The 17,214-nt window shown below is 43.5% G+C and overlaps 2 protein-coding genes across 4 annotated transcripts in view; one reads left to right on the top strand and one right to left on the bottom strand.

Moving 5' to 3' along the window:
- The window catches only part of FTCDNL1 (formiminotransferase cyclodeaminase N-terminal like), an 81,172-nt gene extending 75,281 nt beyond the window's left edge, over nt 1-5,891 (bottom strand). For all 3 annotated transcript variants that reach the window (XM_075608711.1, XM_075608709.1, XM_075608708.1), the window contains exons 1-2: nt 5,808-5,891; nt 1-124 (exon numbers count right to left, since the gene is read on the bottom strand). In XM_075608711.1, coding sequence (XP_075464826.1) covers nt 1-115 — 115 coding nt within the window. In that variant the 5' untranslated portion in view covers nt 116-124; nt 5,808-5,891. The remainder of the gene's footprint in view (nt 125-5,807) is intronic.
- Nucleotides 5,892-8,371: 2,480 nt separating this feature from the next.
- MAIP1 (matrix AAA peptidase interacting protein 1) overlaps nt 8,372-17,214 on the top strand; it is a 32,030-nt gene continuing 23,187 nt past the window's right edge. The window contains exon 1 of the mRNA XM_075608707.1: nt 8,372-8,672. Within this exon, the coding sequence (XP_075464822.1) occupies nt 8,430-8,672 (243 nt within the window). The 5' untranslated portion in view covers nt 8,372-8,429. The remainder of the gene's footprint in view (nt 8,673-17,214) is intronic.

Raw genomic sequence — 17,214 nt, 5'->3', positions numbered from 1 at the left:
CATTTTTATCATATAACGCAGCTCTAGCTATTCTCTCTACGATGTCCTTTCTCCTGGCCTCCGAAGCATTTAATAGACAAGCAGCTAAACGCAAACCCAGCCTGCTTGATGTCATTTCAGTTAGCTAAAGACAGAAACACAAACAATCTGCTTATTACTTCTATCAGTTTGGCACCCCACTAATTGCACCAAATATAACAGGGAGGCAGAAAACATGAAAAAGACAGGGGTGCCCAATGCTACATCCAATTGACAAAACACAAAGTAATAAGTATAAAGTTTAAATACTTCAATAATAATAATATTTACTTGGTTATTTAGTTAAACCCTCTGGCCAAAGCGTCATAAGCCTGCATACCAACGTCAAGGTATAACCAGAACACATGGACATATTATTTTAAAGCACCATTGCCTTTAAAATAAATAAATATATATTTTTTTACCCCTAGGTGGGAAGCAGCGTTAATTTCAGCTCCGAAGACCCCGTGCTCCCCGAGAAACTTACATTGAAAGGTGATGTCGGTATCTCTTGCATGTTTAAAGGTCCCGTGAGCCAATAGGAAGCTGCAAGGGATGACGTGGCAGCTTTCTATTGGCCTGTGGAATGCAGGACCTTTAAAACAGAAATGTGTTGTGCCCAGCAGGGGCTTCTGCCGGCATCACCTTCCAATGTAATTATCTAGGGATGCAGGGGGTCCCATGAGCTGAAATCAACACCGTTCAGCTCCAGAGACCCCCTGCTTCACCCCTAGTTAAACAAAACAAAAAAAACAAGAGATATAGCCACTTTGAGATTGAGTTGTTCTACAAAACTAAGCTTTATTGTAAGAGTGAGGTAAATAAAAGCAATATACTGTATGTTTGGGTGGTAGATTCCTGCTTTAAAGATTTTTTTCCATATTTTTTGTTGTTGACGAATTTGAACCGGGGAATTCTCCAGATCTGCTATTTTTTTCCCTACGTGACGCCCTCGGTTCCTTACTTACAGGTGTTTCTGCTCCGTTTAGCAAAAATAAAATGGCTGCCAAATCTCGCAGGTCCCTAGGGCCACTAGCAAGCAGCATCGAGGTGCGGAAAAGGGGGATCACATTGCAGCTTCCTATTGGACGACCGCAGCAGCAATCTTTAAATATCCAGTATCTCGATACCTGGGGGTCACCGGAGCTAAAATTAGAGAGGTTCAGCTCTGGAGGACCCCCTGGTTCAGATTCTGTAAAGAAAAGTATATGGAAAAAAGGTGGGATTGCTGATTAAAAGCGGAACTCCAGTTTTTATTTTTTTGTGTGTTTTTTTTTATATAGGATGGAAGTAGGGGGTCTCTGGAGCTGAACCGCTTACATTTCAGCTCCATGGACTCCCTGCTTCACGAGATACTTACCTCCGTAGAGGGTGCCGGTAGCAGTTCCGGCTCGGCTAGTTGGGGCTTTCATAATGGTGGTTTAAATGTCCCACGGGCCAGAAGCCGTGATGTCATCCCTTGCAGCTTCCTATTGACCCGCGTGACGGGGACATTTAAACCTGCGGAGCTGCTACCGCCCCTACGGAGGTATGTATCTCGGGGAGCAGGGGGTCCCCAAATCTGAAATGAAGGCAATTCAGCTCCGGAGACCCCCTGCTTCCCATCTTGGGGGGGGGGGGGATTCTTTTTTGTAGACCATATACTTTACCATCAAGTTATTGGAAGATAACGCAACATTAAGCCTACGCAACATTACGCCTATGCAAATGAGATATAGAACGGAGATTGTTTTTGCATACACTTAGCTTTGAGTATACATTTACGCCAGTGAAAAAAAGCTTGTTACTGTTTTAGGTAATGTTATAAGCCCCAATTTAACGGAGCAGTGGATCCAGGCCTCAGTAGTCAAGTCTACTTGCCCAAGGCTTTGTGTGCAAATTAAGGTGCATTCCAACTTGAAAGCATACCTTTTATTTAACATGGGTTGAGAGCAGGGGTCCCGTATCTGAAGCGTGTAAATGTCAGCTCACGGGTGAAGTCGCCACCTGTATTTCCTGGTTGTTTAAAACCCCAGCGTCACGTGGGCCAATAGTAAGCTGCAACACATGACATTGCGACTTCCTATTGGCCTGCATCACACGGGAGATTTAAACCTCCATTTTGTTTCCTCTAGAAAGAAGAAACTGGCAGCATCTTCCCTGGTAAGTATCTCGGGAACCTGAAACGAATGTAATTCAGCTCCAGAGACCTCTCTTCCTCCATGATAAAAAAATAGGGGGAGTTGCTCTTTTAACATAGCAGATTAGGTTGATAAATGGCATATCTCCATCAACATAAACCTGCGATCCAGATCAATTCTAATTGGGTGAGATACTCGGCTCACTGTATATTTATAGTTCTATCTATCCAAAGGAAGGTCAATTATGTTTCATAAGGGGACACATTGTTTCCTTACCCCAGTGATGGCAATATGATTTCTCCCTGGATTAATGCTCTTCCTATGTTATTCAGTGTACCGCAAATAAAAATACCACTTATGAGCGCATTCACATGTGAAACAGGTCCACAAACCTGCCTTTCCCCATTATCTCTTAGCATATAATTAGACAAAAAATGAAGTAGGTAACCCGCACTCAAACACAAGCAAACAAGAGGAACAATTGAGTCAGAATAAGTCATTTACTGTAGACTAGCAATAAAAATAGACACCATACATAGGGTATACAAACACATACAGGTGAAAGGTGTGAGCTCAAATGACCAAAAGGAAAACAAGAGAATAGAATAACATATGAAAGGTTGTGTGGCCACAAAAAGCATCAAGAATTAGCATGCCTCTCTGCCGTAGTAAAGCACCTGATCGACGTCCCCAAATAACCTTAAACCAATCTGCTATAAATTCTTCAGTCATCCACCCCTTTTCCTGTGCTCTAAAAATAATCCCAGCTGGTAATTGTTCCTTTGGAAGCGTTTTTCTCTTCAAAATAACGTATGGCGGTAGTTTTCTGCCATCGGCAGTAACTCCTAGCATGACAGTAATGCGTGGCTTTTCATTGCCCGTAGATCTAACTATAACCGATTTTGCACCCTTCTTGTTCACATGTCGAAAAACACTGGTGTTTCATCAGCATTTGTCATCTGGCCAAGCAGATAATTGTGGTCTTTTCTCAGTTTTATAATATAATGCTGATAGGCGACCAACTTTTCAGCATAATCTGCAGGTAGGCGTTGCGCAAGTGTAGTGCGACGTTGTAAGCACAGACCCGAACGCCGCATCATGTGCTTACACCACACCATGCTCGCCTTAAATTCAGTACATGAGATTTTTAACTCTCTTGCCACCTCCAGTGCCTTCATTGTAATAACTTCACGGCTTATTGGGTATCCTTGGTTTCGTTTATCGTGGATCTATTCACAAACAAGTCTATCAATGTTTGACATATCTCAGTCTTAGGCCCTCTAAATGCTTTTCTTGATGCGCTGGCATTCCTAAACGTTTCTTCATTTTTTCGCCAAAATCATATATTAGCCTCGGAAACATCAAACTTGATAGCAGCCTGCACGTTATTTGTTTGTTGTGCATCGCGTATTGCTCTTAATTTAAAAGTCATATCGTAGCTTCTTCTAACTCCCTTGTTTACTTGTGGAAGCCTTCTTTTCAACACGATCACTCACTTGCGGATCTGCCATTATTAGACGCGTGCGGTGATTCCCGCCCATGCTGGCCAGCTGTAGGGACCGGCTTTAGTTTTTCCTCCTGCTGCTCCGATGGCCCAACTCGACCAGCAGGACCTGCCGCGTTGCCGCTCCTCACCTCCGCAAAATGGCCGTCTCTCTCCTCTCTCACCACTCCGACCGTTGTTTCAGCCCTTTCCTTTATGATGCCTCAGTCACCCTCGTACTCTCTCTTAGGTAGCACAGTGCACACCTGCTCTGTCGGCAGTCCGCGTCTCTCTCTAGCGCGCTACCTTCTGTTTACCTCTCTCCTCAGCTCCCCTGTTCGGCGGCCATTTTGCTTCTCCGTCGGGGCGACGAGAGGTCCGCGGTCTCGGTGCCAACAGCTGTTCCCCAGCTCCCACAAGTCCCAGTGTCTTGCAGGCGGTGACTCCCCCTTGTCTAGGTGTCTTTTTTATATTTTTCTGGGGCAATTTTATCACTGTTTTTGCTAATTGTCCCTCTGTTCTGCCGGAGCTGAGCTGACATGCGATAGTGTGTCCAAGCCACATTCCCCGGCTTTTTATCCCCCACTGAAAATGTTAGGCTGCGCATATAATGCGAGTACAGTTTTCGGAGGACAATTTTACACAAAAACATTGCACTATATTCGGGCCAATACGGTACTTAGCTCAGCTCATAACGTAACAATGGCTAAAAGACAAGGGCAAAAAAAAAAAGTGGGGTACTGATGAACAGAATGGGTCACACTAGGTTAGGCAAGCCAAAAATTAATAGGAAACAAAGGGGAGGGGGGAAAGCTAAAACCCTAAAAAAGGGGGAGGGGGTGGAGAATGACAATATAAATTCAATGGGGGCAACGTTTTAGGAAAACCCCGCCCTCAGTCCCGTTCTAAACCACTGCAGTACTTCCCTTATTGGGTTGCCCATGTGAATACCCAGTAGAAAATTAAGCCATCCAACAAAGGGAAACGTCTGTCAGGAATGCAGCCTGTGGTGAGATTAAGGCTGCGGTCCCAGTCACTGCTACAGCACACGCCTCGGCGTGCGCTGTGCGTATAAGCACCGCCCCTCAATGGGGCTGGGCCCAGTACTAACCTTCCTGCTGAAATTGAGTTTAGACCTTGCGACGGAGGCGTGGCCACGCCCCCGCCGGCGGTTCACCCAATGAGGGCGAATCAGCCGCGTGACGTGATGGCCACGCCCCCGCAAATCCCCGACCACGCCCCCTCCCGTTGCAAGCTCCCTCTCTCCTGAAGACCGCAGATCGCGGTTAGCGCTGTGCACGCGCCGCTCCCCCCCCCCCGCCCAGTGATGACTGGGACCGCAGCCTAATACCGGAGTGGCAGTTAAAGGGTTCATGACATCATCACGCGGCGTCATGCATCTCCCGACATGCTCACCGATTGGATCCATGTAGTCCCTATGGCAACGAGGAGACGCCATCAAGCCCGTGTAGAGTGGGTGGTGCTGCAGTCCGAGCAGTAATATAAATGCTCATGACGGCAGTGGGGACGCAGAGGATCCTCATGGCAACGGGTAGACGCCATCATTGCGCTCCTTTTTTTCTCTCATGTCTTTTAGCCATTGTTACGTTGTGAGCTGAGCTAAGTATTCACCTTTTCATATGTTATACTATTCTCTCGTGTTCTTTTTTTATTTGAGCTCACACCTTTCACCTGTGTGTGTTTGTATACACTATGTATGGTGTCTATTTCTACTGCTAATCTGCAGTAAATGACTTATTCTGACTCAATTGTTCTTCTTGTTTCCTGGTAGTGCGGGTTCCCTATTCCATTTTTTTCTATTTGTATTGAGGGGTCCCTTTGGGTTTCCTGCACCTTGGCCACACCTCGCTACTGACCTTGGGAGTGCCGACTCTCACCAGTGTATATGTCTTAGCATAATGCTTCCACTGCAGCCAGGGATTCTGGGTTATGACATGCAAATGAGCACTCGGTTATTCAGCAAATATTTATTTACCTTTGCTTTCTAAAAAGATGCCTGCACAGCTAGTTTCATTATCTGTGCCCTAGCAGCAGTCAGTCAGCAACATTGCTCATCAAAGGCTCGTAAAGTGATCCTTTAGACATGTCTATGCAAAATACTACCTAAATTTCACTTACCGAAATGTCAGATTACACCAAATGCAAAAACAATCTAGACACGTTACCTCTGATTTTCAGCTGCACATTCAGCAACTTTACTTAGTTCTCTGAGCTGCTGGTATGGCAAGTCACATAGTCCAAACCTCTTTACACTCAACACCACCTTGTGGTAATCTAATGTAGATACAGTGTTATGTAAGGGCTGCAGTGCTGACTGTGAAGTCAACAAAACATGTGTTCTTTTTTTTTTTTTGTATGTATGTATATCTTAATTTATATAGTGCCCGAAGTGCTCAGCGATTTACAAAAGAGGCAATACAGTATTGTATTATAATACAGTAAGTGCAAACAAAATCAGACAATAGAAAAGGAAATCCCTGCCCCGGAGAGTTTACAATCCAAGTGGTATGTTGCGAGACTTTGGAGACAGCAGGTGAGGGAATATGATTTACATGTAGCACATTTCCCCCCACCCCCTGGGAGATATGGCGGCTACGGTGTATGTGGTGCGTACTTGTGGCTCACAGGAGGCCTGGGCCGCCGCCGCTGCTGGGAGCCTAGGATGTGCCTGATCCGTCGGGTGACAGCGCCTCCACCTGTACGGGACCCTACTATGTGGGATAACCCTGTTACAGGACCCCATGCAATAAAACACATGCTGGAATAACAGTTTTTCTGCATGCATAAGAATGATACCAATATACAGCCCCACCAACTGGGCCACGTACGGCCGTGCCCACCAACACCGTGTCCACGCCTGGCGAGATAGTCCCCTAAAGTACTGAGGGGCCCTTGGGCACCCAACCACCCTGGTGTCCACAATTAGCAATCCCACCCAAGTGTGTGAGACAGCGCTGCCCCACTAAAGTTTGAAATGTTGGTGCAGTAGTTGTACCTGCCGGGTGCTCCGACACCCGGTGATGCAGACTGTAGATGAAGGCTGTAGAGTCCCAAGCCGTCAGCGTCTAGTCCGCATTGGTTCTCTAGGGGCCATGTCCCTAACTGATGGGCAGGGCCCTGTCGCAACCACAAGCTGAGGGGAATCGGGGCCTAACAGGGGTTCTCTGACCTAATGCAGGGGCCACTGACGCCCTGCACATGGACACCCTACCCCTCTGATGTCCCAGCTCCGACTGGCGTGCTCCAAGCGCGCGCAAAGTGTCAATATCTGGAGCAGGGAGAATACTATGGCCCTATTGGCTGAGGCCTCACATGACCCTGTCTCCTGGAGGCCCATGGAACTTGTAGTCCCAGCGCAGAACCTCGCTGTAGCAGAGGTAAGCGGGGGACTGAGGGGGGGAGGGGACCCAGGGACCAGGAGACCCAGGGACCCAGGCTATATACACTTATTGTATAGTTAATTCACTCTCCTTATTGTGATTTGATTAGGCTGCATTGGTTGTACTACCCCTCATAATGACAGTAACAGTCTGGATAAAGTTGATTTAAAAACTTGCTTAAGTGGTAACAGATAGCTTCAATACAATGTTTGCATGGACAACGAATCTCTAAATTTGCATAAGCCAACCATTTGTTTTATCTGCATCTGCTTAGAAATCGTTTTGCGCTGTGTCATGCGGTGCTAGACAGTCTGTGTTAAAAATAAGGGGACACCAGTAACAAGTTAAAAATGAATAATGCAAACAAGTGCATTTTAATGAATCCCATCACAAGCAGATGAGCCTGAAACTGTCCCAATGCGTCCACTGCATACGAGTAAATGGACTCAGCCTTTAGTAAGACTTCCCATGAGTGACCCTCATTCCAAGTGAGACAGTGTCCCAGGGAGTAAGACTGCCTTTAAAAGACATACTACGTTACAATGCCACATTCCAGATAAGTGAAACGGCCATGTAATGCGTGAGACTCACACCTAAGTGAGCCTTACAATCAGTGAGACGGTTATGTAATGATGAGACTCGTGCCTGAGTGAGACTGCCTCCTAATTAATTAATCGTGCCTAACGAGTGCGACAGCCTTGTAATGATCGAGACGTATGCCTGAGTAAGACACACCTAAGGCCGCGCTTATAGTGCCGGCGATGCGACGTCGCCCGAAAACAAATGCATTGCCGCCGCCCACCGCAATGCGATGGCGACAATGCGACTGAGCGACGTCGCAAAAACTGGTAGCCGGCAATATTTGATTTTTCAAGGGCTGTCGCCTCATGTGACAGCCCCTGAACAAATCAAATGCCAGGAAACCCGCGACGCCAGCGCACAGCGGAATATAACTTTCGCCTGTGGCGACGGCAACGGGTGACATCACCCGTCGTGTCGCCATCGAAGGCACTATAAGCGCGGCATAAGGCTTATAGTGCCACCGACAGCGACGTTGCGTCAAAACAAATGCATTGCCGCCGTAGCCTGACGTCGCTGGCACTATAAGCGTAGCCTATTAAGTGAGGCCATACTCCCAATATGTGAGACTGCCCCCAGTCCCCAGTGTAGAGGATTTAACTCTAAAGAGTGAGATTCCCAGCAGGCCTGGACATGGCTTCTCATTGTACCCTGATCTGAGTATACAGGCCCCAGAATGATGTGTGTTGTTGCCATGGCAACCGGATCACACTGATTGACGTGCCAGCTCCTCCCCGCGTTATTCGCGATGACGTCACACGCAACGTACGGCCCTTAGTAACAGCCCTGCCGCGCCTTGGTTACTGCCTGCGTTATCCCTGTGGCTCCATGCTCACCACCCTCACCCGAGCCCTGCGCTCCACCCGCATGCTGCTGCTTCAGACAGTGGCCGGGGTGATGAACATGTGCGCGGGTGTGACCTCCATTCCCCCCGCTCCTTCCCTGATCAGATTACCTGCTGTACCGGGGAACGAGCCTAGCAGGGCCAACGACGTGCTGCTGTGTCCAGCCCGAGAGACCCTTACAGCAAAGAGCCCGCATCACGTCATCTACTTTCCGGGGGACGTGCAGGTAACGCTCGGGGAGTGCTGGGATCCTCTATCTCTCCCTCTTGCCTGCACTCCCACCCTTCCGCCTGTTAGATTGTAAGCTCTGTGGGTCAAGGACAAATCTACACAGGGACATGATTTGAATTGATATTGTTAATATAATCTTAAGGATTATACTTTGCTGAGACATTTAGCCGTGCTTTATAAATTTAATAATTATGATGGATCTTCCTCATAAAACCATTCTCCTTTTTTATATAATAGTAATATTTTTTTCATATGCAATAAGACCCTGCTCCAAAGAACTTACAATGTAAGCCTGGTGCATATGGCACAGTAAGTTAGAGAGCAGTATTAATGCTGTGAGATGCTATAAGACACCTTACAAAGTCTATGCATGGGCCCCCTGCAGATGCACTTACCAGAACGCCCTGCCGTTCTTCCTACCTACCAATTAGATTGTAAGCTCTTCAGAGCAGGGACCCCTCTTCCAAAATTTTACTTTTATGTCTGAAGCACTTATTCCCATGATTTATTTGTTTTTATATGATTGTCATGTGTATTACTACTGTGAAGCGCTATGTACATTAATGGCGCTATATTAATACATACAGACATACAGCCCACTTAAGTGAATGGTCCACATGGTGTCTTCTGGCATTGATCTGTGTGTGTGTGTGTGTGTGTGTGTGTGTGTATGTGTATATATATATATATATATATATATATATATATATATATATAATGATCCATGGATTCGAACAGAGTTTGGATTAGGCAAAATTCTCACAACTATCCTTCTATTGAGGAGACTGAAGTTGGCTTCTTATTTGTGCTGAGTGTTAAAGCTGCAGTTCAGGCTCCCGTTTTTTTTAACTTCAATAGTTTCATCTGGACAATCTCTACTTACCTACAAAAAAAAAAAAACTGCATAGCTGCCGGTCAATTCGTTCTCCATCTATTGATCGGCAAAGTTTGGCGACATCTTTAAATATGGGGAATGTAAATCGTTGCTATAGGAACAAGCATGCTTGTTAAAATAGAATACAAGAAAATTGGTCTTTCAAAGTTGTTTTTTTTATTTTTATTTTTTTAAACAAAATGCTAAAAGTTATTTTTTCTTACTACAGCACTGATTTATTAAACAAAACACACATGCAGGATATTGCTTGAACTGCAGCTTTAAATGACTGGGCCACCAATGTCCGTGTTCTTCAACCGAGTAGTTGGTGTCCCTTAGATAAAACGCATTTGTATGTAGCCTGGCCCAAAATCAACATCATGAAAACGCGGCTGGATGCATCTGATGTACTGTACTGTATGTAGAGTGACTGTATGACAGTTAAATGTGTCGTAAAAAAAAAAAAAAACTAAAATTATCAATTAGGCAGGCATACATAACTCTGGGTACATACTGTATACACCCTAAGTGTGATAAATTAGAAAAAAAGTAAATTGAGAGTCCCTGAAAAATTGATGTTTTCCATCTGGTTGCGATATACTATATACGAGTTTCATAGCTTTACGTTAATGTGTTGAGATTATAACTGGTAAGCAATACAAATCTAATACAGAACAAATATGAACGCTACTTAAAGTAAATAAGAAGTATGCAAGCAGAATATTTTCTTCAAAGGCTTTAAAACATGTAGGTCAGGACTCTTCAAGCAGTTCTATGAAGGGACCAGATCAGAAAAGATTTAAGAGTAGAAGAACCACAAGCATATTATAATGTAATTTTACACACATTAAAAACTTCAAAATTATATTTAATAATTTTGCGAGCATGTATAACATACATTCACTTAATTAACAAGTGAGATTTATTGTGAACAAAATTGCACATAGTACCTGCTAATTTAATATTCGTTTCTTGAGCAGCTGACTTCAAGGGCCACATCAATTGGCAGCCCACAGCTGGCCCATGCCTTGAAGTGCTCTGATGTAGGTGAATCATGAAATGACCTGACTACAGAAAATGTTATAATTTAAACGGCAAAATGCATAACTTTTTTTTTTTTTTTTTTTTAAAGGCGCAATTAATGTGTTTTTTTTTGTTTGTTTGTTTTCTCTCCCTATTGCTGTTTTTTAACATAGGTTTGTAGCAGGGGGTCTGCAGAGATGTACCCCCATTAATTTCAGCCCCTTGGTTCCCGAGACACGTACCTCCAAAGGGGGAGCCGGTATCTCGTCAAAATTTGAAGCTGCCACGTCACGAGGGTCGATAGGAAGCTGAACCTGATGTCACGGCTTCCTATTGTCCCGAAGGGCGCGGGAGCTTTGAAACTCCACCATTACGTGAACCCTGCTAGCCGAGCGGCTACCAGCACCTCCTGCGGAGGTATATACCTCCGGAAGCAGGGGGTTTTCTGGAGCTGAAATTAATGGGGTTCAGCTCTGGAGACCCACCGTTTCAAAGCTGTATACAAAAATGAAAAGAAAAACAGCTTGAATTGCTCCAGTTTCACACCTGCTTTGGAATAGGTAAGTGCAACTAGGTTTGATGTAGGAATAGGCGAACAAATTCATTTAGCCATTGAAATAGGGCTACTTATTCAAATGTTTTAATATTGGCACCTATACACAGTTTGGCTATCACAACAGGTGCCAAACTCTGTTTTGGATCAGTCAGAGTGCAACTGGGTGTTACAAAGGGAATCTACTTCTGTGGATAACATCTGTGAAATAGATGGGCCAAAATAATTTCACCCTGAATACTGCAGCTACTTACTCAAAATGGTAAATATTTACAGCCATGCCCAGTTTGACACCTGTTTTGATGTCCAAATCCCATTTTGGACACATCCTCCTAAAACAACAAGGAACCGGCACTCCAGAGGTCTTCATACAAAAAAAAGAAATTTTAATCCACACAGATCGACATTTCGGTCAAACACATTGACCTTTCTTATTTCTTCTTCAAATCGCACTCATGACAGGCTACATACACATGGCTTTTATGTAAGGGACACCACTCTGGCAAAACAGTGAAATATGTGACCCTAAGTCACTTAACCCTTGGACAATAACTTTTTCACAAGTAGGAAGCCATCTTCAGCCTCATTTTCTAGAGTCTGCATGTTATTTGCTTGTCCCATATTTCATACTGTACTTTGGAATAGGGGTGCACAAACTGGGGGGGCGCCTGAGTTTTTTGTTGTTGTTGTTGTTGTTTTTAGGGGGGTGCAGAGCTTTCGGAGGCTCTTTCCCACAAGGCATTTTGATGAAATGCTGGGGATCGCGCGAGGCCTCTGTAACTTCTCTTGTCTCCGGCAACGCGGCGTCATTTGACGCCGGAGACAAGGTAAGGAGGGGGTTGCAAGCAAGTGGGGGGGGAGGAGAGCAGGCAAGGGGGAAAGTTTGTGCACTGCTGCTTTAGAAGACCACAGTTTGGAATGGTTAATAGAACCCACCACTAAAAAATGCTTCTTAAACTTAATTGCTAACTTTTGGGGATTTTCTGTTTGTTTCCTGCTTCCAGAGTTATCGGGATGTCATGGCAAATCACCCAGAGAATTTCCTATGGGCGTGCTGGAGCCTAGAAGACATTGCTGCTGTTCTTTCTCGCCGCTTTCCCAACAGTTGCATCTGGATTGTGAAGCCTTCCCGCATGCACCTGCATAAATTCAGTTGTTATGACCACTTTGTGGAGAGCAACATGTTTGGTGCACCAAAGCACAGCGTGGAGCTGGGAGCCTTCAGGCAACTTCATTCATTGCTTGTGAATGCTTTTACATTGGCTCAAAATGTTGTGATAGCTCAGCACAACAAGCATGGAGACTGTGATATCCCTGTGTGCGATACAGGTTCTGTGTATACAGCCAACGGCTGCCCGGCAGAAACCGAACGTGTAATTCATTGCGCTGAAAACTCTGCAATTCATTTTGGTTCACCGTCCGTAAAAGATTCGGCGTCGTTCACTGTGATTGGGTTCAGCAAAGGGTGTGTGGTATTAAATCAACTACTATATGAACTCCACCAAGCCAAAAAAGACACAGAGCTCAATTCTTTCCTAGCAAACATTGAAGCCATGTATTGGCTGGATGGGGGGCACTCCGGAGGGAGTGAGACATGGATCACATGTCCTGACATTTTGAAAGTGTTTGCTCAGACAGGTATTGCAGTTCACGCTCACGTTACACCATACCAAGTTAGCGACTCCATGCGGTCATGGATTGGAAAGGAGCACATGAAATTTGTACAGATCCTTAAAGATTATGGTGTGAAAGTCAAGAACCAGCTCCATTTTTCAGATGAAATACCCTCTCTGGATAATCATTTTCGAGTTCACGAAGTATTCTGAAATTATTAGGAGTGTATTAGATAGAAACGTAGAAGCGGTTCCAGTGATGCAAAGGAAAACGGAACAGCACCTGAGAATTTTGGCTCCTGATCATACGATGATAAATATTACCACTAGCACGGGTCATTCTATGCAAATTAAACGTTTAACAAGAAAATGTATTGTGGGATCATGATGATAAAAAACCAAGCTACTGTATGACTGCATGCCATAATAAGTACTACTGTATATAAGTTGTGATCAACTTTGATCGTTTGTATAACATGTTTAAATGTTTTGTGTGTGTGTGTGTGTGTGTGTGTGTGTGTGTGTGTGTGTGTGTATATACACACACATTGGACAGGGTAACGGTTAAGCCATTTTGTTAGGACTGAGTTAGATAGGATTTTTTTTTTTTTCGTACTTCTGAGAGTTCAACGCAAACCAAGCAGGTTAAGGTTCCCCTTCTGTGGTTTGAAGTAACGGAGAAACAAATATTTTCTGTGACTAGGGGAACACGAAGCCAAGTGAATAGGAGGCATTTTTAGACCTTGTTGAATCTGTTTCAGTTACTAATTATGTTTATGGGTGCCATTCTGTACCATGATACATTCTTGGGATCTGTGTATTTGACAATTTGTTGACTAAGCCTCATACCTCAACTTTCTCAAGAAAACAAATCCACCATGAATACACAGAAATGTAAATGAATGTATTATAAAAAATTGTGCAGTCACTAAGGATGAGGTATCCTGGCTGCACTCTGTTGATAAAAAGGCAGCTGTGTTGTAATCAGATTGTTGTAACTGCTTCTGTATTGTAGATTTATATATCCAGTTTTTTTTTCCTGTGTTGATCCTTCCAACTGTTGGAAATGACATTGTACTTGTTTTTTGGCCTTGCGTTGCTGGATGAGTACACACAAGGTGCTAAAATGGTTCTGTAATACTAACCGGAGATTGGGGCTGCGCTTGGTCATCAGTGACCCACGACTGGTAATCCATTTAATCTTTTGTTCCTTGGGCTGCGGTCCAAAACGTGATACTTTTTTTTGTTCTTTATATCGCACTTTTGAGCGAGGTGGTTTATGTAGGGAGTAAATCTTTTGATAGTGAATTGAGTAAAGGTTTGTTTTGTCTACATTGCTGGTAGGGTTCTTTAATAAAAACGTAACAAACTGTTGATTTTTACAAATGATGCCTAGCAATTCAGCTGTTGGTTCATAGAATACCTCCATTAAAATATATCACTAAAACGCGTGTATGTGTATAACCAGTTGTCCGGGGAGGAAATGTTTACATAATAAAGAAATAGCAGTATGCTGTGTGAATAATGTTCTTTTAGATGCAGATGGACCTGTATTTATCCCTTTCTCCTCCCCACCCTCATTAGCATGTACATGTTGCAAAATCTATAGAGCCTTTTCCCAATCTGCATAGGACATTACATTTAGTAAGCGAGAAAATGCATGGTGTTCTCCATTAATTCACCAGGTTAAAAATGTGACATTACTTATTGTGTGCAGAGTTAATTTATGTTGAAGGCACAAGGTGTTGACCAAATACTGCCACTAGATGCCTTGCTGCTTATGGTATAGATTTCTGATTATACTTATGAACATACAGTAATATCTATTTTTATATATATATACTATATATATATATATATATATATATATATATATATATATATATCACGTGACCAACCTTTCCATTATCCTTGTCCATTCCCTTCTACTCTGACACCACCTTTTTGTGAAAATTTAAGGATTGTGTCACATTCACCAACATCTTGAAGCAATTGTCAAACGTCTAATGCTACTGCTGTGTGTTAATCTCTAGTCTAATAGATTAAGATAACCTGATCAAACGACAGATTTATTATTTATCCACAAATAATTCAAAATGCAATATCAATGTGTGAAAAAGTATGTGAACCTTTACATTCAATGCCTGGTGGTGCACCCTTGAGCAGCAATGACTTCAACGAAGCGTTTCCTGTACATGTTGGTCAGTCTCTCATATCGGTTTTGAGGAATTTTGGCCCATTCCTCCTTGCAGAACTGTGTCAACTCTGTGACATTTGAGGGCCTCCTTGCATGGACAGCTCATTTCAGGTCCTGCCACAACATTTTGATGGGGTTTAGGTCCACAATTTGACAAGCCATTCTCAAATGCGGACTTTCTTCTGCAACCAGTCTTTTGTAGATCTGCTTGTATGTTTAGGATCATTGTTTTTTCTGCATGACCCATTTTCGGTTCCGCTGCAGCTCACAGATGGACATTTCTCATTGAGGCCAAAAAGTTTTGGCAAAAGTTGAGGGCTTTTTTTTTTTTTGACTTGTTTATTCAGAGAACATTGTCACAGAAATTTTGTGTATCTATCTGCTCTTTGGCGAACTTCAGATGGGCAGCAATGGTTGACTCCTGGCTATCCTTTCATGACTAAACAAATAAGAAAAAGACTGAACAAGAATGGTAGTCATGAACACTCTCATTAGCCAAAGTGAGTGGCCTGCAGTTCTTTGCCTGTTACTTTGGGGTTCTTTGTGACTTCCTAGATGTCTTGCCAGTTCTTGGAGAGATTTAGGTAGGACCACTGCTCCTGGATAAAGTCACTGTGGTCTTGAAAATTCTCCATTTTGGTTGCCCGTGGATTGGTGGAGCCCCAAATCGTTAGACATGGTTTTGTAACCCTTTCTAAACTGAGCATCAATAACTGCTTTTCTTATGTCCTCAGATTTCTTTTGATCATGGCATGACGTGTTTCCACACACCTGTATAGTGAAGACCCAAACTCGCAAAGTTTCTGATCCTTTTTATATAGGGCAGTGCCTCCCAAACTTAACACCTGAAGATCTACCTAATTATTTAAACAGTGAAGTAAAACTTGCAGGTGCAAGGCTCCTATCAACTAACCAACTCAAACCCAGGTGATGTATTGGTATGATGAGTATGTTAAAACATCACTATTATTTTGCAACATTAAATAAAGTTAACAGAAAACAAACACATTATCTCCACGTGACAAAAAAAAATACTGGATATGGGCTAATGTAGATAAACTCTAGCTACTAAGTTAGTAGCTAGGTAGCCCTAATAATCCAGTGGTACATGAGCCGTTGCGGGAACACCAGTGCCATATATAGTTGGTAATTCCTTTTGGGAATGAGAATCTCTTCCAATAGACTGGTGATGCCTATAACTAGGTGTCAACCAACTAAATGTAGCTTTTATGTTAATATGATGGGCCTAGTTTAAGAGATGTGTGCAGAGTTATATTTAATGGAGACCGATTTAGGGTGAAATTTAATCCTGGCTTTTTGCACCTGTTCCTTTTTAACAAGTCAAAACATTCAAAATAAAGGCCTACTCCGCTTTGGAGAATATCTAAACCTTTACTCCAGCCCTTTCTAACTGGGTGGGTAGCTGGGCTGAAATATATCTAGGTAGGTAGATGTATCTGTACCGTGTTAGCCGAGCTTCATAATAAAAAATGAACAGACGATACCGTTCTGTCGCTAACTAAATGCTTTTATTTGTGCGAGCTTTCGAGATACACTGATCTCTTCCAGCGTGTTACAATGAATAAAGCAAGGTTTAACTTAACATTCCAAGATGCACTGTTTTTATCTGTAACTGGAACCTATCCCTCCCCCCCTGTACTGTATGCAATTTTATGACTTGAGGTGTTAAATAGTCCCTGAATGGTAGTGGTGTATGTGTATATTTGCTGCTGTAGAGGAAGGCCTCTGCTCTCCTGGGTCAGCATCCCTGTGTGCTATGGCACTCTGTGTCCAAGTCGTGTCCCCTTGTCTTGCTGTCAGCATACAGTCCTCCTATGTGCATCAAGACATCATCTTTTCCTCAGGTCAGCCCAGTTGTGGGCTAAGGAAAATCTCTGGTCTGTCCGCCTTCTCCTTATGTCAGCCCAATTTTGAGCTAAGGAATCTATCTCCTGTTTCCCACATCAGGCTTTTCACAGAGTCCTAAAAAGCCAGGTGGAGTCTAGTTGATTGCCTGTGTGCAATTAACCAGCACGCTGCTGGATTTAGTCAGTTTCTCTCAAACAGTGATAAGTCCCTGTTACACCTAGTTTCACAGAATGCCTATACAAGAACACTTAGTTTATATAGAGGTGCCATGCTCCTTGAAAAAGTGCCATAGTGGGCGCGGGAGGAGGAGCTATGTTCTATCTTTGTCCGTGGTTTTTTGTGTGTTTTTTTTTATTTTTTTAAATGTAGCCAAATAAATGGATTTTAACCTAATAGCTGGTATGTTTC

This window comes from Ascaphus truei, chromosome 7 (genome assembly GCF_040206685.1).
Source record: "Ascaphus truei isolate aAscTru1 chromosome 7, aAscTru1.hap1, whole genome shotgun sequence".
Classification (NCBI taxonomy): domain Eukaryota; kingdom Metazoa; phylum Chordata; class Amphibia; order Anura; family Ascaphidae; genus Ascaphus; species Ascaphus truei.
The sequence above is the reverse complement of the archived record's forward strand: the minus strand, read 5'-3'. Positions and strand labels throughout refer to the sequence as shown.